A 23,254-nucleotide genomic window follows, 5' to 3' on the forward strand; every position below is an offset into this window, starting at 1 on the left:
ATTAATTACATACTCAACATCGTGCATACAATAATGCATTATATTTCACAAAATAACCATTTTCCTTTTTGAGATAAACGCAAACTATATATTATTAATTTGTGAAAAATATTTCTTTTTTCTATAAAGTTTCAACAAAGATAAAACCACACAATTTAAAAAAAAAATTTTTTAATTATTATTTTTACATATAATATTTTACTCCAAATTACATCGAATTTTCTTCAAACAAATAATTAAATTATATTAGGCCAAATAAAATTCCCATTAAAAAAAATATATTTGGTTAAATGAAAACTCCGTTAAATAAAAGTTTAACAAAATAATAATTTAGTTAAATAAAAAATTTTCAAAGAAAATTTCATTAAGCATAGATTTTGTTAAACGAAACTTGAAAAAAATTAAATATTTAATTATACTAAATTTTATTCAGCCAAATGATTAATAAGCCAATGAAAATTCAGTATAATAAAAATTATATTAAATAAAAATTTGCCAAAAAGAAAATTTGGTTAAATAAAAATTCTACTAAAGCGAAATTAGAGTTTAGAAAAATCCCATTAGGCAGAAATTAAAAAAAAATTTTAAAGAAAATTAATTATTTAATTATTAATTATTAATTATACCAAATTTTCTTCGGCCAAATAATTAAAAATCGAATAAAAATTCTGTATAATAAATATGTTAAATAATTATATGAGTTAAAATAGAATAAAAAGTAGGCTAAATACAATTTTTCTAAAGAAAATTAATTTAAACCAAAATTCTGCTTAATGGAAAATTTTACTGACTGTTAATATTCGGCTAAATAAAAATTCGATTCAAAAAAATTTTCTTTATAAAAATTAATTAGTTAATTAAAAAATTCTTTTAACTAGAAGATTTGGTTTGCTAAAAATAATAATTAGGAGTAAAATAAAATAATAAAATAATAATTTTTAAATAAATAAAATAATTAATAATTGACGCTTATTAATTTACAAAAAATATTATAAAAATACGTATTTTTTTACACTTTAAAAAATAAATAAATTATGTAAGACAATTTTCACCTGTTGTTGAATTAATTAAAATTTTATTAAAGGAAAAACCGAATGTTTTATGATTCATATGTTATTAACTTGTTTATATAGTCCTCGACGTTTATGATTTTTATCTACATTATTACAAATGAAAGCTTTCTGTTGAAAAAAAAATGTTTAATATTTAATCAATTTATCTCACTGACATAATAATTCATGTAGTTTTTTTTTATATATGAACAGAAAATTATCAGAAAAAAAATGTTTCATATTCGCAAAAAAATAAACAATGTTCCCTTTTCAAGTGCCAATAATTATATGATTTACTTCAATAGGAATGTTTTTTTGTTTGCAAAAATAAATAAATCGAGATTAAAAAAAAAGAAACATAAAAGAAAAAAATAATAGAGAAAAATTCCTAAAATAAATATAACTGGAAAAAATGTTGCAAAATATTTATCGCTCTAACAAAAAGTGAGTTTTTTTTCAAGAAAAAAAAAAAAAAAAACTTTTTTTTCACTGTTAAAGAAAATATTTGTAATTTTTGTTTGTGTTCTTTTTTTTGCAGCCAAGGTGTAGAGTGATGGAAAGTGAGAAGATTTGAAAAAAAAAAATAACCGAGTGCAGCAAAACGAAGCAACAGATTGGAATCTAGAAATTTTTTGTGTCACGGATCGCTTATCAAGACGGTAGAGTATTATACCTTTTCCTAGCAAAAGGACTTCCACTTGTCACAACACACAAAGTCGTGGAGTGCTTCATCATCGCCGGGCACAATGGCTTGGAAATTGTTTGAGGTTAGTCAGCTTTAACTTCGCATAGCGCACGTATTAAATAATTAATACACCTGCATTTTTAGACATTATTTCTTTTACTCCAAGTAAAAATAATAATATCATAAATATATACAAAAACAAAAAAAAATTATAATATAATATTATAAATAAATAATTATTAATTAAAATTATAATTAAAATATATAATTATAATAATAGATATTAATAATACATAATAATATATATTATAATAATATATAATTATTATAATAATACATAACTATTATAATTATAATAATATTATAATATTTAATAATTTGTATATTTATATGCCATTCGTAATAATCTTTTACAAAACATTTTTTTTTTCCAAACCATATTTGCCCCTATTACATTAATTTTTTTTACATAAAATTTTTTTTTGTACGTATTTTTCTATTTAAGCTTCCGTAGCTAAATAAAATTGTAAAACATTTTTTGTTTGCTCTTTAGAAAATAAAATACAATTAATTTTCAATAGAAATCGTTAATCAATGATGAATCAATTAATTAGATTCTGTTAATAAATTTTAATTAATTAAATCATCAAAATTATGTGTGTGTATATATGTAACCATTATTAATATGATTCTAACAGAGAAATATTGAGGAGAGAAAATTTTCAAAAACAAAAATCAGGAGTAATAATTAATTATACATTATATGTATATGGAATGTCTAATAAATTTTTTTTGTAAACCATTAGACGCATTGCAAATTTTTGCAGTAAGTGGATATATTTTTTTCAGTGTTTAATTTATATAAATATATGTTTTTGCATGGATTTTGCGTTCAAAAATAAAAAAAAAATAAAAACACACATTTTAAATAACACATTACACACACGAATTATTGTGCGTGTTGTTATTGAATTTTTATTTTCCGCACAAAAATAATTTTTTTCACAAAAAAAAAAAAAAAAATATGCATGCGAGGCATGAATGTATTATAATATACGAAGAATCAAAATTATTGATATAAATCGAAAATCACGGCATTCGCACGAAACGAAAATTCATCATAAAGAATGTGTCATATCGTTAGTTTAGTGTCAGGAAACTGAAATTTATTTTATAACAAAAAAAAAAAATGGTTTTTTATTTTTCTCAATTTGTCTCCACGATATATTTTATTGTTTTATAATTCGTATTTTAAACAAATATTTTTATATATTTATAAATACTCAAATAGTATAATATTAGTAATTAATTAATTAATAATAATTTTAATAATAATAATAATAATATAATTATAATAATTTTAATTGTCATTACTATTATAATTATCAATTATAATTAATAACTAATTAATAATTAATAATAATAATTAATAATAATACAGTAAAAAATTAATTGTAATTAATAAATTGTTTTTTTAATTATTACTATATATTAATTTTTTTACGTTATTATTATTCGCATATTATATTATTTGTTTATTTATAATAAATATTTAAATATAGTTTCAGTTTCAACAAAGTCTTTATAACTTTCAATGTGATATCGAAAAAAAATTAATTACAAAAAAAAAAAACAGAAAAAAAAATTTGTCCTAAAAAGCAAATTTCAAAAGTGATTTTTCACTCGTTTAATTCAAAGGAAAATGTTGAAAAAATTTTTCTCCCCTTTAGGCTTCTTAGTTTTTAGGTTAAGTACATGAAGTAAAAGACTCTTCAGACCAATGTAACGATAAATGTCGACGTTTTACGTCAACACACTCTTGCAACACATTAACGTTTATCATTTTCGATGCAATAGCTTTTCCTTTTGAAATATCCTTAAAAGGATAATAAATTTTTCAAATTTAATGAAAATCGACTTTCACATATATATTATTTATAAATACCATATATTTCAACCAACAAAATTTTCACTGTTTCATAAAGAAAATTGTGTCAAGGTATTTCTTTTTGTAAACAAAAAAAAAGGAAAGGTCAAAATATAATTTTCTCATAAGGAAAAAATTAAAAACTTTTTTAAGTTTTTTTTAAAATTTTTTTACCTTCTTTTTTTTATTTAAATTTTTTGTGCATTATTTCGATAAAATTTATTTTTAGCCAAATTTTTATTTTTTAAATCGAATTGAGAAATTAAAATTTAATTTTTGTTTATAATACAATTTTTACATCGACGAATTTTTATTTTAACAAAATTTATTTTAAATTAATTTTTAATTAGCTGAATTTTTAAATGACAGAATATTTAATCCATCGCATTTTCTTTTGTCCGGATTTTTATTTTACCGATTTCGGCGATTTTCAGAATTGACCATTCAGAAATTAGAAAAAAAAAATTGCAATTGGTCAATTTTCAAAAATTGCGCCGAATTCGGACAAATAAAAATTCGAACAAAAAAAGATTCGGCTAATTGAAAATTCCGGTATTTAAAAATTCGAATCCAGATTTTTATTTGACCAAATTCGCTTATTTTCAGAATTAATCAATCAAAAAATTAGAAATGAAAATTGCAATTGGTCAATTTTAAAAATTGCGCCAAATTCGGTCAAATAAAAATTCGGCTACAAAAAAAGATACGGTAAATTGAAAATTTTGATATTTAAAAATTCGAATCCAGATTTTTATTTGACCGAATTCGGTTATTTTCAGAATTGATCAATCAAAAAATTAGAAATGAAAATTGCAATTGGTCAATTTTAAAAATTGCGCCGAATTCGGTCAAATAAAAATTTGGCTACAAAAAACGATTCGGTAAATTGAAAATTTCGGTATTTAAAAATTCGAATCTAAATTTTTATTTGTCCGAATTCTGTTATTTTCAGAATTGATCAATCAAAAAATTAGAAATGAAAATTGCAATTGGTCAATTTTAAAAATTGCGCCAAATTCGGTCAAATAAAAATTCGGCTACAAAAAAAGATACGGTAAATTGAAAATTTTGGTATTTAAAAATTCGAATCCAGATTTTTATTTGACCGAATTCGGTTATTTTCAGAATTGATCAATCAAAAAATTAGAAATGAAAATTGCAATTGGTCAATTTTAAAAATTGCGCCGAATTCGGTCAAATAAAAATTTGGCTACAAAAAACGATTCGGTAAATTGAAAATTTCGGTATTTAAAAATTCGAATCCATTTAGAAATTAGAAAAAAAATTGCAATTGGTCAATTTTAAAAATCTCGCCCAATTCGGTGAAATAAAAATTTGGCTACAGAAAATTTCCGCATCTAATTCTTTCAAACAAAAATTCCAAATAAATTTTAATGATAAAACTTCCAATTTTTTTGAGGGGAGGGGATTTTTTTAAAATTACAATTACCAAATTCATTGCCAATGAATTAAACGAGTCGAAAAAAAATTACACACACACACACACACCCAGAGAGAAGTAAAATAATTGTTTCAGAAAAATAAATTTTATTTAGTATGAAAAAAAAACGGCCAAACAAAATTGGTACATTTTTTTTTTTGGTCCCAATTCTTTTTTCCCACCAAATTTTTTTGAAAACAATTATTTATCACTGGGGAAAATGTATTTTCTATTCAATTAAATAATAAAAAATACGATTCTCATATGAAAAATCAATTTCCTGACACTGCTAATAAATTGACAAAATTCAAAAAAAATTTTCGCATCAAAATTTTCAAAAAAAAAAAAAAATAAAAATAAAATTGGAATAAAGTGATAAGGACACGTTGTGTTGATCTTTTTTTCCCGATCAGCACGAACGATGGCCGATTCACGCGGCTTCAAACCAATAAATCAACTGTGGAGTGTTGCGTCAGGAGTGGCATCATCGGACATTGATTCCGAGTGTCTTTATGAGGATATATCGAGTCTCTCGGGTCCTCAGGATTCAGAGGAGGGTCCCCGTATAATTCCACGTAATTTTATTGAACAACAACAACGTGTACGTCGTAGCAAAAGAAAAGAAGACGGACGTACAACAAGAAGAAAAATTATAAATAACGGCACAAGTGCTGCTACTACTGGCGTTGGTATTGATAATAACGTAACGTCCAGGGTGGAGGATAAATATGGAGTTCGAGGCAGTTATGGGGAGTCTGGGCCTCATGCCGCATTTGATGCGGGTTCAACAACACTCAAGCTGACGAGAGGGCGAAAAGTTTCATCTCGATATCTTCAAACAACAACCACCACCACGACTACCACGTATCATCACGGGGGACGGATTCCCCGCTTTAGTTCTAGACCAACGCGTCATCATTTTGCCCGCAGCCCATTCAGTAATGAGACGCAGGAAGAAGTACAAGAGGACGACGAAGCCACTCTTAGAGAGTTGCTTGTAAGGTACGACCCCCCACTTCCCCTACTTCTTTTTTTTTTTTTTTTAAACAATAATATCAAATAACTTCAAAAGAAAATAAAAACTATTTTTTTTAAACGGAATCAAAATTTTTCAAATTCGCTAAAATTAGAAAAAAAAATTGTAAATTAATTTTTTACTTTGATCAAAATAAGTTTTTGAAATTAGTCGAAAAATTTATTTTGTCCAGAACATAAAAAAAAAATAATAATAATTTTAAAAAATCTTTATTCGCTATTATTGTAGTTTATTTAATTGTAAAATTGAAGGGAAAAAAATTATCACACTTTAGAAAAAGTTAATAATGTACAACAATTATTTGTTTAAACAATTAATTAAATAATTTAAAAATTTTTATTATATTTAGATTTTTAATTTGCAAAATTGGAGAAAAAAAATTGCATATTTCTAGAATGCTCTGTGGAAAAATAAAAATTATTTAAATAATTATTAAATTATTCTAACAAAATTTAACTCATTTATTTTTTTTTTTTTTTTAATAATTTAATAATAGAAAACCTTTTTTATTAGACTTAAAAATTTTAATTGTTAATAACTTGAACAAAAAATTTTTTTGGTTCAATAATTTTAAAAATTTATTTCGATCACAGGAGTAAAAAAAATTATTTTTTATTGAAAATTCAAATTTTTTTAAAAATTTTACGTGATTTGTTTGAGAAATTCTGATTCAGTAAACAAAACAATTACAAAAAAAAAAACACATCGATGTTAATATAAATACACACGCTCAGAGAAATTTTTTTATTCCAACCAAATTTATTTGAATTAAATAAAAATATATTTGTCGCAGAATTAAAGAAATAATATGTAAAAAAAATTTTGTCTATCACAAAAAAATAATTCATAAAAAATTTTGTATATCAAAAAAAAAAAAATGTTTTGTCAAAATTTTTTTGTTTGCCACAAACAAAAATCGAAAATATTGATATTATTTATTTAATCCTGAGACAAATATATATATTTTTTTTCTGAGTTCACCTTATTCACACACGATGGTACAATTTTAAAACACTATTTTTTATTATTCTAGAGATTGACTGTTAAATTGATGACATGGCAACTAGATTTAAGAGTTAAAAAAATTCTTCCATTTTATTTATAAAAATTAAATAACTTTTAAACTGTCAAGTAACTTATTACAAAATTTAAACGCTTTTTAAACTAAAAAATTTATTTAAAAATTTTTATTACTATTAATTCTCGAAAAAAATATTTAAAAAATAATTTTTTTTTCCATTTGGAATTTTAAAGTTTAAATTCTTTAACATATTTCAAATATCGAGTAATTAAATTACTAACAGTAAATCTAGAATGAAACTAAAAAAAAAAAAAATTCCTTTACACAAAAGATAAAGAGATTTCTAAGAAAAAAATAAAGAATATTTTGATTTTTATTAATAAGTTTTACGGATAAAGATGAAAATCATTTTGGATATGAGCCAGTTATCACGAACCAACCTGAAATGAAGCGACTTTTTATGACAGATACATTTCAGCTGACTCAACAAAATCATTTTTTTTCTCTCCCAACATAAAACTTTTATTACAATATTATGTATATATAAAAAAAAACGAAAAAAAAACTCTTAAGGTATCTAGTCGTCATGTTCATTGCTCATGGCAATAAAGTTGGTAACACTTTGCTCGAATACAAGTTTAGAAAAAAAAAAAACATACAAACTATTCATATAGAAAGGATAAAACCCGGGTTAAATTAAAAAGACAGCAATCAGATAATAAATTATAAAAAAAAAATAATTCAAAATAATTAAAATAATTAAACTTAGAATTGTCCCGTTTATTATTATAAATAAAATAAAATAATAATTATTATTATATTTCAAAATAATTAAGTTTAAAAAAATAATTTCCTTAAAAACTTTTTAAATTCTTGGATAATTAATTACAAAATTCAATTTTTTATAAAACAGTTTTGTAAAATCACAGAAAATTAAAAGGCATTAAAATAAGCTGCAACATTATTATTTTAATCCAATTTTGATTATTTTAATACCAAAATGAATTAAAATAAGCAAAATTGGATTAAAATAATAAGCGTTGCAGCTTATTTTAATGACTTTTAATTTTCTGTGATTTTACAAAACTTTTATAAAATTAAAAATTTTTTTTTCTATCATTACTATTTTTTAAAAATTTGATTCAAAATACCAGTCAAATTTCTGAGAATCTCGTTCATTATAATAAAGAATAATAAACTTATAACAATAATGTAACGGAAATTATAAATTTTACATGAATGAAAAAAAGTCTCCTTGAAAAGAAATATAAATATAAAATAGTTCAAACAATAGTTTATCTTTTATCTTTAATCTATATTCCATAATTTAAAGAGAATTTTTCTATTCACTATTATTACTTTAAAATTTAGTTATAGTCAATAGATATAGTTTTATTTTTTAATTGTAAAATAAAAAAATACACGGCATTATAAAAATTCCACAGACGAATTTTAATGCCATTCTTTTATCTTTCTAATTAAAACACGGTGCGGGAAAAAAAAATTTTTCTATTCTTCTTTTTAATAGTAAAAAAATAATTCAGAGTTAAAGTAAAATTTTTCGGAGTTAAAAATTGACTCGGAAAAAGAGTGAAAATTTTGCTCTAAAGTCAATAAAAAAAAAAATATAATGGAGTAAAATTTTAACTCCAGATTTTACTCCTTTGGCTTTAACTTCTAAATTAAAAAAACTGCCATTGGGAGTAAAATTTTCGGAGTTAAAAATAAAGTTAAGGAGTAAAATTTTTAACTCTCTAAATTTTACTCCTTTTGCTTTAATTCCGAAAGAAAAAAATCCCATTGGGATTAAAATTTTCGGAGTTAAAAATAGAGTTAAGGAGTAAAATTTTAATTCTACTTTTTTTACGCAATTTTTTTGTGGGTATTTTTGTAATGCACTTAAAAAAAATGGGAATCTCAAAAATATGACGCTTATGATATTTAATTTTTTTAAAAAAAAAGAAAAACAAACGCTGTTCTGCTTCTCATATACATGATCTCTTATATTCTAGTATGTAACCAGAGAATGCAATGCAAGGCTTTATGCCACGGCATCCATCATTTTAAACATAAATCACACTCTAGAACTGTTTTTTTTTTTGTACATTATCGAACACACATTGCGAATCATAACGATATTTATCATACACACTGATGATTGTATTTTTATATTACATAATTTTTCTATTGGCTGCGGCGCTCGCAGGCTTACCACTTTATTGCTCACTCCTTCACTTCACGACCATTTACAAATTACATCACACAAATAAGTATCACTGTTTACAAAAAAAAATCAATTGGCAAAAAAAATTATTTTTCTCTTTAATTGAAGGAATTCATTATCCAAAAAAATTATCTTTAATAATGAATTTGAAAATAATATAAGAAAAAATAAATTTAAAATAATGAAATAAATAAATAATTTTTAAATAATAACAATAAAACAAAAAACAATTCTAAAAATAATAGAATAAATAAAATAAATAAATTCAAAAATAATAAATAAAGTGGAATCGTCTAGGTTGGAACACTGCGTTTTTCTCTGTTCCAACCTAGTCGATTCTCTCTCTCTCAAAAAAAATAATTATTTTCGAATTTACAAATAAAAAATAAATAAATAGTTATTGTAAAAAAATTGAAAAATATATTTTTCTCAGTTACTCAACGATAGTTTAAAAATATTCTCAAAGTTATATATTTTGTAAAGAATATTATTATTGAATGACGATAAGTTAATGGAATTTCTATGTTGGGAGTACTCTTGAGAACAAAACATGAAACTTGATACAAAGAAACTTCCTATAATGCGATTGTTATACTCGAGTGCATAAATCAGACATTATTATTAGTTCCTTTCAAGAATTCTATATAAATTTATCGCGATATATTTCAATTTTCTTTTGTTTATTATTATATTAAGTTCAATTATTTTATCTCTATTATATTTTCTTTATTATTTAATTTATATAGCTTTATATATAAGACGAATTTTTATTATCCAATAAAAATAAATTAATTACCAACTCAAGTATAGTTATCTATTTAAATTCATATTTTCTTTTTATCTCGAAATTTTAAACTTTCTCAAAAATATTTCCTCTTCTAAAAGCAAACATTATTTCTAATTAAAAGAGTAATATTAATATTTTATTTCATTTATTAACAATTAATTAATATTACGATTATGATGAAAATCTTTTAATTATGATAAATAATTTCAGTTAACTTTTGACTAATAATTCAGAATTTTTTAAAAATATTTATTACTGTAATAAAATTTTACTCATATAACTATAAACAAAAATTTATTAAATTCACTAGTTAGAATTTGATTTAAATTTATAAAGACAAATGAATTAACCAATTAGTATTGAACTTTATTTTAAAATAAAAATTTTCCATTTCATCGAATTTTCATGAACAGATTTTTCATAAGAGAAATTTTTCTTTAAATTTATTTTAATTTAACATATTTTTAGCCAAACATTTGAATGCTAGAATTGTATAAGACTTTAAAAATTAAAATTTTTATTTCTATTTGGCCGAAAGTTTGGTTAAATTTTCCGTAAAATGAAAATTGATAAAAATTTCATTAAATAAAAGTTTTGTTAAGCAAAAATTTAGTTAAATAAAAATTGTTAAGCGAAAATTCAGCTAAATAAAAATTCTGTTAAATGAAAATTCAACAAAATTCAAATTTTATTAAAATGAAAATTCAGTTAATTTAAAATTCGATAAATTAGAATTTAGTTTAATAAAAATTTTTGTTGCTAAAAGTTTAGGTACTTTAACATTCTGTTCAATGAAAATTTGGTTAAATATTATGCATTATAAAATTCCGCTTAATGAAAATTGTACTAAATTTTTTGTTAAATGGAAATTCTGTTAAATAAAAAATTTGGTTAAATGAAAATTCGTCTAAGTATAAATTCTGCTTAATGAAAATTTCAACTAAAAATTTCTAGTGAACATCTCAAAATAATTAAGAAAAAGGTAATTTTTATTACTTTCGGAGTAAAACGGGAACTGTTCGAAATTTCTGCGCATCTCTGGCAACTTTTACTCCAAATATAGTAAAATTTACTCCAGAAATAGTAAAAATTACTACGGAAACAGTAAAATTTACTACAGAAATAGTCAATTTTACTATTTTTGGAGTAAAAATTGACAGAGATGCGCAGAAACTATACGGACAGTTCCCTTTTTTACTCTGAAAGTAATAAAAATTACTTTTTTCCTTTTTTCCGTGCAAAAATAAAATAAAATAAAGAAAACAAATTAAATAATAAAGAAAAAATTAAATAAAATAAAGAAAACAAATTAAATAATAAAGAAAAAATTGAAATAAAATAAAGAAAAAAAAATAAGTACAAAATTTTTTTCCAAAATTCGAAATAAAACTTTTCTTAATTTGTAACAGTAACTTATTTGTGTGTTTGTCGTAAATTAAGAGATTAAAAAAAAATAAAAATAAATAAGGAGAGGAAAAACATATATATCATCAAATATCATGCTAATTTTTGTCAATTATTTTTTGCCAACGGTTCGTTCCGCATAAAAGTGATGGGCCATATTGAAATAAAAATAATAAAAAAAAAAAAATAAATAAATAAAAAAAAAATAAAGCTCGCTTCATCGTAAAAGCGAGCGGGTAAGCTGGCGGTGCGTCGTATTGCGCGATGTTACTTTTAACTTACAATGACCTTTTAGTGTTGTGAATTGGACGTCACGATACAAAATGCGAGGCGAATAATTCATTTGACATCTAATTTTGAACCACGACTGTGTTTCCAAACTAGGTAAAGTTTACAGAGAAAGAGAGAGAGAGAGAGAGGGAAAGAGAAAGAGGGAGAAAGAGAGAGAAAGAAAAAAAAGAAAGGGTCAGAGAAAGACAGAGATAGAAGCAAGGGCGGGTGGTACTCGCGCGCCAATTTACCTTCCTACAACATTGGTGTTTCAAGACAACAAGCCTGACAAAAAAAAACATTCTCAAATTTGGATTTATGCTGGAAAATCCAAAAAATATATATATATATAAATTGATTGAGAATAAAGATTATTCTCAGAATTGAAAAAATCTGAATCTCTGAAGAGGAGTGAAAAATATTTTGGGGAGGAGTATTGAAGCTACTGTAGTTTCGGAACACAGCCATGGTCTCCCTACCTCCCAGGTACATACCGACATCATCACTGCTCTTTTTCTCATTATTTTCCTCTCTCTTTTCTCATTTTTCACAAAAATTTTTTTTTCTATTTTTTTAATCGCAATTTTTCTTTAAATTATTTTTTTTTTGTTAATTTTGTCATTTATCAAATTTTTCACTGTGCAATCCTTTTCGATTCATTTTCATTTTCATTTCTGCTGATCACCCTTATCACTTAACACGCAATGCATTCAACAAAAAAAAAAAAAAAAAAACCACCTTCTGTACCCTTTTATCCTTAATCGATCACTTCTGTATTATATTGCTCTGCTGTGCACATCGAAATCAACAATATATTTTCCAAATTGTCATTTATAATAGCAATTGCAATTTTCCTCCAAACGAGCGAGTAAATATTTTCTTGCCAACCTTCTCTATTCACGTGAATGAGTAAAAAAAAATTTATTTTCTAATACCTCTTTTTTGTTTAAATAGTTGTAAAAAAAATTGTAAAATAAACAAAATTTTCTAAACTCAATATTGATAATTTATAACATTAATTTCAAATAATGACAAAATTTTCATAGAAAATCCAAAACATGATCCAATTTTCCTTAATTTTTCTTTTTTGCTGCTGTGTTTGTTCCTTTTAGCAAAAAAGGTAAACATTTGCTTTTGCTGCTAAAAGAAAAATCTTTTAATCCAGTGAGAAATTTTGCTTTTAGAAAACAATTCTTTCAAATACCCGGAGGTAGGGAGAAATCAGTTAATAAAATCCAAGCTTAATTTTCTTTAAAATTAACAAAAAAAAATCTACTTTGAATTACATTTTAATAAATATTTTAAATATATTAAATATATATTATAATTATATAAATTTCAAAAAAAAAATTTATTCTTACTCTAAATCAAAATTAACTCAATGTTTAATTAAACATTAAGCCATTGTTAATAAATCCAATCTAATTAGCATGTAAATATAACAAACAAATTAACAAGCAAATAATATTTCATTATTTGAAAATTATATATTTAAATTTAATAATTTCAAAAAATTTACAATATTAAAATTAAATGATTTTAAATGTAAAAATAAACATAAAAAAGAGGAAAATAAATTTTAAATTAGATAAAAAAAAAAATTTCAAATACAAACTAAAATCATATAATAAAAGTATATATATTTTAATATTTTCCATCCAACAAACTTTTATGTAACAGATTCCTCCCTTTTTTTTCAATTAATTTTTTTCGTGAAAAAAAAATCCTTCAACAATAATCTATTTTTAATCTCTATAAAGTAACAAGCTTAAAATTTATCAAGAAAATGAAACATAAAAGTCTAGAAAAAAATGAAATATCAAAACAATTTTTCTCGTATGGATCTATTCAAATCCAATGTGTGATATCAAACTTCAAAGTAAAAATTTTTTTTCCAGTCTTTTATTATTTTTCCCTTTAGATGTCTCCTAACTAAAATAATATAACAATATTTGAAAATTGATCTATTTTGTCATTATTTGTCAAAAAATTATAAAACCTCAACTATTTTCTACATAAATAATTAGATAACGTTTTTTTAAAAAAAAGAAAAAGATTAAAAAATTTTTTTTTAATTTTTACAATTTTGAATTTATTGAAATTTAGTTAATCAAAATTTATAAAAAATAATAAAATAAATAAATTTATAAAAATAATAAAATAAATAAATTTATAAAAATAATAAAATAAATAAATTTATTTGTTTCAAATAAATTTTATTAGCACTAAATAAAATTTTCTTTGTGCTAAATTAAATGTTTTTTATTTGAAACAAATAAAAAGTTACTTGACTGGGACAAATATTTTTTTTGGAATTAAAATTTTTTTTTAGAAAATATATCTATCTTCGATTTTCTTGCAAAAAAAAAATTTTTTTTAAAACAAATAAAAAACGTGGAATAAAAATCTATACATTGTATATATTAATAATAAAGAAGGATGGAGGAAATATGCTCGCGAGGAAAGAAAAATCATAAAGAAAATAATAAATCAATATATAAATCAGCCATATAGATTTCTTTAGGGCTTCGTTAATAGAGAAAAAAAAGAAGAAAGCTTCAATCATTTTTTGCACACCTCATGCATCGTGTTAGTAGGATATTTCTTAACATTGCGAATTTTTTTTCCTCTCTTTCTCTCTTTCGTTCTCTCATTTTCTGATTTCGAGATTCGTTCAAATTCACTTCAGTCTATTTTCTTTTTTTTTCCTTCTTTTATTGCACAAAAAAAACAAACAGAGATAGAGGGAGAGAAAGAGAAAGAGAGAAAAAAAAACACATACACCGATCTTGGGAAAATTCACCGTTCATTAGATTTCTGCTCTATTTCTCTTCTCTGAAACACTATATAGCAATATATGTTTAATTTTATGTGCACAGCTGCAAATTCACCGTAGCCTTTTATCACCTCAACAACATCACATATATAAATATAATATACACACAAAACCTAGACATGCTTTTAGTCGCATTTGTATTTTGTCTGTGTTGTTTTTCAATATAATATATATAAATAAATGACATTATTGTTTATTGAAAGTCTTATATATATTGCTACTGCCGAGCTATATAGAATTTGTTTCAAGTAAAAAATTATTTGGTTCAGGTAAATATTTATTTAAATAAATGTCCCCTCAACTTAATAAATGAAATGAAAAAAATAAATTTTTTTTTTTTTTTTTCAATGTAGAATTTACACCCAGAGAAAAGATATATATTTGTTGTATCAGAGGAAAATAAATTTTATTTGGTTCAAATAAAAATTTTTATTTGCTCAAAGTAAAATTTTATTTGCAGTAAATAAAAAGTTTTTTTTTTTTTTTAAACAAAAAGTTAATAGGCTCTGAGACAAATATATTTTTATTTGAGGCAAATAAATTTTATTGCAGGTTATTTAAAAATAAATAAATTTCTTTCAAAAAAATACGAATAAAAAATTTCTCCAGGTATACTAAAAAAAAAAAAAAAAAAATACACCTACTAAAAATATTATAATAAAATCATATTAAAGTACAGAATAGTCTACTAAAAATTAAATATTTGATTCATATAAAAATCAATAATAATAATAAAAATAATAATAAATAATCAAATAAAAAATTTTTTTCAAAAGCTCGGCAGTTAATTAATGTAAAAAGAGATAGTTTTGGAATTTTTTTTTTTTAGAAAGACTAGTAAAATAATTTATCTGGTCTTGATCAAAAATAGTCAGTGTTTCAATATTTTATAATACGACTACTGTATTATAATTTATTCATATATATATATATATATAATATATTTAAATATAAGAACGTGTATGTGTCTGTGTGTGTATGTTGCGTAGTCTGCAGAAACAGGTCAGCGTTATGAGTATGAACTTGAGTGCCAAGCTGGATGAGCTGCAGCAACGGGGTGACCGTCAACTAGAAACGACTGTCGCCCTATGTGAGATACGCACGCAACTGCAGGAGCTGACAAAAAGTGTCGAGTCCTGTCAAAGCGAGGTCAGCGAAGTCAAGAGAGACATGGTCGCGATTAAGGTATTATCCTCGCTATTTTTTTTTTTATCTAACTATTTAAATTTATTTTTTATTTTAATAATTCAAAATATCGTTTTTCAAATAATTCTCTAAATCGTTTATTGCATTTATTACCAAATAATAATAATAATAATAATAATAACAATAATAACAATAATAATAATAATAACAAAAATTATCTTAAAAAAATTAATTAAACCAAATTTCCCTTTAACAGAATTTCCATAAAAAAATAAAGTTTATTTAACCGATTTTTTATTTAGCAGAATTTTCAAAACATAACCATATTTTTATTAAGCCGAATTTGCAATTAACATGAATTTTAATTTAGTAGAATTTTTATTTACCATTTTTTTGTAATATTATATTTAACCAAATTTTTCATGTAACAGAACTTTTTTTTTACTATTTAACGAAATTATTATACTTAAAATTTAAAAATACTTCATTTTACCGAATTTTTATATATTCAACAATATTTTTATATTTAACCGAATATTGTACATAATTTTTAATTAAAAGAATTTTTTCTTTTAATCAAATTCAATTATACATAAAATAAAATCAAAATTTCTGTTAAATATAAATATTCTTTTCATTGTAAATTCTGCTAAATGAAAATTCTGGTCAAATGTAAAATTCTGTTAAATAGACATTTCGCTAATTAATAATTTAGTTAAATAAATTTCTTTTTAGTAGGTTAAATAAAAATTCAGCTAAATAAAATTTTCATATATTTAATAATTTTTTTTAAATTAAATAAAAATTCGGCTAAATAAAAACTCGGAATTAAAATTTCGTGATGTTGAAAATAGAAAAATTACTAATACGATATGAAAATACCGCGGTTAAATAAAAATTCTACCTTGTAAAGTTTGGCTAAATATAAAAATTCTGTTATTTAATTCATAAAAATACTACCCTGGAAAATTCAGTTAAATATAAATCTACATAAATATAAATCAGCTGAATGTAAAATTTCACAATATGGAAAATTAACCTGAGACTATAGAAATGTAGAAAAAGGAAAATTTGGCTAAATATCTAAAATCAAAAAATTATTATTATTATTATTATCATTATTATTATTATTATAACAGAAAAATTAGCTAAAAATTTGCAAAGTGCATATTGTATGTACATATATTCGAAATCAATAAAGTGCACTTTCATTTATCCCTCGGGACCTGTTTGAGGTGTAGTGTCTATAAATATTTTATAGTTTCGCGTTTAATGAAACTAATTACCCATGTATAATTGATTATTATAATATTTATGATGAACTTATTTATAAATTTAATTAATATTAGATATTAATTTCTCAATTAATATATAAAATTAATTATAATTTCAATATAAAAGGATTAATTTTTTTTTCTCATTTTTTATAGCACGAATTAGATACAGTGCAGCAGGTAAAGGAAGAAATAGAAGAATTAAGAGAATATGTAGAGCGTCTAGAAGAGCATACGCATAGGAGAAAACTACGACTTCTAGAACAGGTATTTGATTCTATTATTTAGATTTTTTGTAATTAAAATTTTTTATATTTTATTATTTTATTATTTTATTTTATTATTTTATTTTATAATTATTTTATTTTATTATTTTATTTTTTAATTGATTATTTTATAACACCGCTTCTTTTTTATTTATATCTACCTGTTTTTTCAATTAAATCTGTTTCAGATTCTTGTTTTTGTTACCACAGAAGAAATATTTAATGTATTTTAATTTTTATATATGATTTATTTTCAATTGTAATACACAAATTTTATTATGCTTTTAATTATGTTTGTTATAATTTAATTAGCACTTTATATGTACACTTAATGTATTTATATACTTTATGTTTGTATACGTCATTGTTAATATATTTAATTTTACCTTTTTATACTTTATTATTAAAATTTAATATTTTTTTACAACTTGGAATGATTTTTTACTCAATAAAATTTTACATTCGATTTTTATGTTTTTTTATTCGTTTCTAGTGTCCTACAAAACAAATTATTTTTACCTACTTCCCAATTTTTCTTTTATTTTACTATATAATTTTTATCATCTACTATGTGTGCAAAAAAGAAGAGTTAACCGAAATGTATTTCTTAATATGTTTAAAAAAAAATTTGTAAAAAATTTCTATAAATAGCGAGGATTACAAAGAATTTATTAAGCAAGTTTTTCTATTCAACTGACCTACTGTAAGAAATGTATATATAAATAAGAGAATGATTTTTATCATTGTAATGACCCCCAACTGTTTACCGAGAAAAACAATTAAAGAAGCAATTTTCGAAGCAAGTATGTTGTAAAAAAAAATTAAACGTTAATTTAAAAATATATATAACCCTATATATAAAAATACGATGTGTCTAATAAAATTGAAATATATAAAATATATCACGATAAAATTAAAATGTATATTGCATTTAAAAAAAAAAAAAAAAAAATTGTACATTCAAACAAAGCCAATTAATTTGCGCGCTGATATTTATTTTATAGGGAAATCATTTTTAATATTTGATGTGTACGTTATTTATTCACATTTTTCATTGTTTCCTTTAATGAAATATTAATTACAATTTTTGTAAACGTGCACACATCAGTAATTACTGCATATATATATATAACTAACAATGTATTAATTAAAAATATTTTTTTCAACAAACCCAAACTACTAAATTTAAAAAAAATAAAATTCTTTTCAATATTTTTATAAATTTTATATTTAAAAATATTTTAATGATTTTTTATTTTTTTAAATTATTTTATTTATTAATAAATTTAATAGTTGATTAATTATTAAATTGTTTTATTTATTAATAAATTAAATTAGTTTAGTTTATTATTAATTTCTTTATTATACTCTCTCACTGCACATGTCGCAGGGTTTAAGGATTTTATTTATTTTATAATTTATTTTAATTTTAAATTTTTATTTTATTTATTAATAAATTTAATAAGTTCATTTAATGACTAATTTAATGAAATTATTTTATTTTATTGAATTAAATTATATCAATTATTAAAAAATTTAATCAACAGTTTTGTAAATAAAAGGATCATTTTTTTTAATTTATTAATTTTTGCATTGACATAGGAGTAAAAAAATCTTTTTCTGTTTTAGGGGTTGACGTTTTTCCTTTCGTATGCTATACTAGCTGCTGTGCTGGGAATGCTGCAGTTCGGATACAATACTGGCATCATTAATTCACCGGAAAAGGTAAATTTATATAATTTTATTAAGGACATGTAACAAACATTGTATATATCCTACATTCCACGAATAAATTTTCAGAACATTTAGAATAAAATAATCATTTTATAAAAGTACTGCCGAATTTAAGTATTTAATTGCATTTATTTAAAATATTGTTTCCTCATTTCTTTATTCTTTATTTTAGAATATTTTGTTTTTTTTTTTCATCAATAGAAAAGAACCTTTTTTTATTCAGAAGAATTTTTTTCGAGTGGGGCAAAGGGGATTTTGTATAAAATATACAAAAATTTATAATTATAATTATAGATTATAATAATCGTAATAATCATTACAGAATATTGAGAGTTTCATGAAAGATGTACATAAAGCAAGGTATGGAGAAGACATGTCAGACAGTACAGCCAACAATTTATATTCACTGGCAGTCAGTATATTTGCCATCGGAGGAATGCTTGGAGGATTTAGTGGGGGAACAATTGCTAACAGATTTGGCAGGTTTGTAAAATATTTAAAATAAAAAAAATAGTCGATCTTGGTCGCAGTCACTAAGGCACGTAAAAGTGTGAGTTACGTTTCAAATAGTCAGGTGTGGGTTCGAACCTTCCCGGATTTTTTATTTTTTTTTTTATTTTTTATAAATACATAAAATTCAACCTTTTCAAACCTCATTTCATATGAAAAAAGCACACCAATGTATTTTTTTTTTGTATTTCAGAAAAGGAGGCTTATTGCTAAACAACGTGCTGGGCGTCGTAGGGGCATGCCTCATGGGCTTCACAAAAATTGCCCATTCATATGAAATGTTGTTCTTTGGCCGTTTTATCATAGGTGTGAATTGTGGTTTAAACACATCATTGGTTCCAATGTACATATCGGAGATAGCACCATTGAACCTAAGAGGCGGCCTAGGCACGGTGAACCAGCTCGCTGTTACGGTGGGCCTCCTAGTCTCCCAGGTGCTGGGTATAGAACAAATTCTTGGTACAAATGATGGCTGGCCTGTTCTTTTGGGACTTGCCATTTGTCCTGCCATTTTACAACTATTACTCCTGCCAATTTGTCCAGAATCACCGAGGTACGATTTTTATCAATAATCTAAGCATCCCTTTTTTTTAAAAAAAAACATTATACTACACACTTTTCAGTAATCCACAGATAAATAATTATAACCATTGTAAGTAGTTTCTATCAGCTTTATAGAATTTTTACACTTCATTTTCTATATATATTCAAATAGAAATCACTGAAATAATGCTTTTTAAACAGTATTTTTTGAAACAGCTAACGAATGAAAGTACCTACTTTAGCACCTATTTAGTAATAAGCAAATTTTTTTTGTTTTCAGATACACTCGAACCTGAATTTTTGACTACTAGTCTCAATAACACAAGTTCGAGTGTATTTTAACATTTTTTTCAAAAATCATTTACAAGAAAATAGTTGTCAGTGTTTCATTTATAGCACCGTAGAATATTCAGAAAAATTATATCAAAAACGACACAAAAGTATAAAATTTGATTTCTCTTTTTCTTTATCAATAATATTTGGAATTGGTATACTGTCAAATGTATTTTTAGATATTTACTTATAACCAAACAATGGGAAGAGGAGGCAAGAAAAGCTTTAAGAAGATTAAGAGCTAGTAATCAAGTAGAGGAAGATATTGAAGAAATGAGAGCAGAAGAAAGAGCTCAACAGGCAGAATCGACAATTTCAATGACGGAATTAATATGCAGTCCAACATTGAGGGCGCCACTTGTCATTGGAATTGTAATGCAACTTTCGCAACAACTATCCGGAATTAATGCTGTAAGTGGTGATAAAATAAATTTTATTTTTAAATTTTTATATTTAAATTTTATTTTCCCTTCAAGGTATTTTACTATTCAACGAGTTTGTTTATAAGCTCGGGCTTAACGGAAGAGAGTGCCAAGTTTGCTAACATTGGTATAGGATCAATTATGGTTGTAATGACAATCGTTTCCATTTTCCTCATGGACAGAACTGGGAGGCGAACATTACATTTGTATGGTCTCGGTGGAATGTTTATCTTTTCCATATTCATCACAATCTCCTTCCTCATAAAGGTGAGTTAAGAAACTTCAAACTAATAATCCTTCCCACTATAATATATATATATGAAACAATTTTACTTTTATTGCAATAGCAAAAAGAAATTATGAAATTACACTATTTCTGTGCACAATACAATTTCAAAGTTATAGAAAATTCTAATCAAGAACAAAAAATTCAAAAAGAAGAATTTTTATACCTACAACGGAAAAGTCGAAAAAAAGCCATGTATTGTGAGCAAGAAATTTTTTCTAGTCTAATAAAATTTTAAGCAAAATTAATGTGTAAGAACTAACAAAAATTTGAGAGAAAAAAAAATTGTTTTGAAAATTTTTTTTTAACGAAACTAATATAAATATGAAAAAAATAATAAAGATTAAAGAGCAATATAATTTGAAGAAAAATCAGCAAATAAAACGATGCTCTAAACTCATAAAAAGTAATTTCACAACCTGCCAAGTCGAACTCTGGAAATCTTACCTAAGGGACCGGGGAAAAAAATATAGATATATTTTTCCCCGCGAAAAAGGATTACCAAAGTTTTGTAATATTTGCAGTTAACAGTTGTGAAATGACACCCCACAGGATTGTATATAAGATTTTTTTTCACTTGTGCTTTTAACACTGTACATCAATATAAATATGTATTTTTGAAAGCGCACAATAGAAGAAATTATTGTTTTTTTTTTAATATACATTTAATATACTTTTTTTTAATATACATTTTTCAATATACATTAAAAAAAAATGACAATAATCTCGTCTATTGTACACGTCCACTATGGTGCGTGGTTTAAACACTTTGTTCACAGCGGGGGAACAGCACTGCACCAAGAGTGAGAGACTATCACCGCTGTAATTTTATATAACTTTATTCATCAAAAAAAATCTCATTTTAATTGCCTCCCAATCATTCATTTAGTAATAAGTATTCCAACACCCGCATGAAACCAACATTATTTTATTTTTATTTCATTATTTTTAATTTTACTAATTAGCTAGCACACGACACTTCGCCTTATTTAATTAATTCGCCCTATTTTTAATTAATGCAGACAATTTTTACACAATTCTTAATTAATTAAAATTTAATTGTTTGGGCCAGAGAATATTAATTCTTTTTTTTTTAATCATTCATTTAATTGAAATTTAAGAAAAAAAATCTGTAATTTTTACAATCCATACAGTAAAGTTTACTATATAAATTGTACGCTTTACGATATGAATAATATTTAAAATCTGTATTGTAAAATTCACCATATACATTGTACCATACATACATACTGAAAATAGTACAATCCATACAGTAAATATTACTATATAAATTGTACGCTTTACTATACACATTGCCATATTTACAATCCGTACAGTAAAGTTTACTATACACATTGAAATATTTACAATCTGTTAAGTAAAGTTTCCTATTCAAATTGCAATATTTACAATCCGTACAGTAAATTTTCCTATACACATTACAATATTTAAAAACCGTATAGTAAAATTTACTATACAAATTGTACGTTTTACAATACAGACTATAAATAATACAATCATCGTTTTTCTTTTCAAAACACCAATTATTATATAGCACAAAAGCTTTGCACGCATGATGATTATATTAAATACGATTCTTTTGATTTTTTTTTCCCCCTGTCCCCTTTCCCCCTCTATCATCTTTTGACCTCTTTCGTGACTGTCTGGAGGAGATAATTATCTGACATTCGTTTATTATCAACTTACGTTCCATTTAGCTCAAAACCTGTTACAGGATTCCATTCACACTTGATTTTCCATTATATTTATAGGTCGCGATAGCAATGATTTGTTCACAATTTTTTTTTTGTTTTTGAGAAAGACGCGCGAGTAAATTATTATTATTATTATTGAATCGTGATATAAAAATATTGATTGCATCTTTGTATGAACTTGACACAACATTTTCATTTCTCAAAATGATTGAATTTTGTTGGGATTTATAATGTGTATGATAAAAGAGGTGTGTATTATATTTAACCTGCGTTATTAAATGTATAAAGCTTAACGTTGACGCGTGTCAAATTATAAACGCAAGTTTATTTAAAATACATAAT

At 23.4% G+C, this 23,254-nt stretch overlaps 1 protein-coding gene across 12 annotated transcripts in view; it reads left to right on the forward strand.

The window, feature by feature from the left end:
* LOC127281940 (glucose transporter type 1) overlaps positions 1 to 23,254 on the forward strand; it is a 59,235-nt gene that overhangs the window by 10,407 nt on the left and 25,574 nt on the right. For 9 of the 12 annotated variants that reach the window (XR_007843116.1, XM_051305938.1, XM_051305937.1 and 6 more), the window contains exons 2-10: positions 1,591 to 1,819; positions 5,519 to 6,107; positions 15,673 to 15,868; positions 17,260 to 17,370; positions 18,999 to 19,094; positions 19,426 to 19,586; positions 19,807 to 20,166; positions 20,669 to 20,900; positions 20,966 to 21,178. Coding sequence is in view for 11 of the 12 variants with exons in the window: in XM_051305938.1 (XP_051161895.1) it covers positions 5,527 to 6,107; positions 15,673 to 15,868; positions 17,260 to 17,370; positions 18,999 to 19,094; positions 19,426 to 19,586; positions 19,807 to 20,166; positions 20,669 to 20,900; positions 20,966 to 21,178 (1,950 nt within the window). In the remaining variant the exon portion in view is untranslated. Of the gene's footprint in view, positions 1 to 1,590; positions 1,820 to 2,435; positions 2,564 to 5,518; positions 6,108 to 11,972; positions 12,334 to 15,672; positions 15,869 to 17,259; positions 17,371 to 18,998; positions 19,095 to 19,425; positions 19,587 to 19,806; positions 20,167 to 20,668; positions 20,901 to 20,965; positions 21,179 to 23,254 lie in introns of those variants that run through there. The other 3 variants (XM_051305940.1, XM_051305947.1, XM_051305948.1) reach the window with 3 other exon arrangements.

Source organism: Leptopilina boulardi, unplaced genomic scaffold (assembly GCF_019393585.1).
Source record: "Leptopilina boulardi isolate dan_hultmark-lab unplaced genomic scaffold, ZJU_Lbou_2.1 LbouV2_278, whole genome shotgun sequence".
NCBI classification, from domain to species: Eukaryota; Metazoa; Arthropoda; class Insecta; order Hymenoptera; family Figitidae; genus Leptopilina; species Leptopilina boulardi.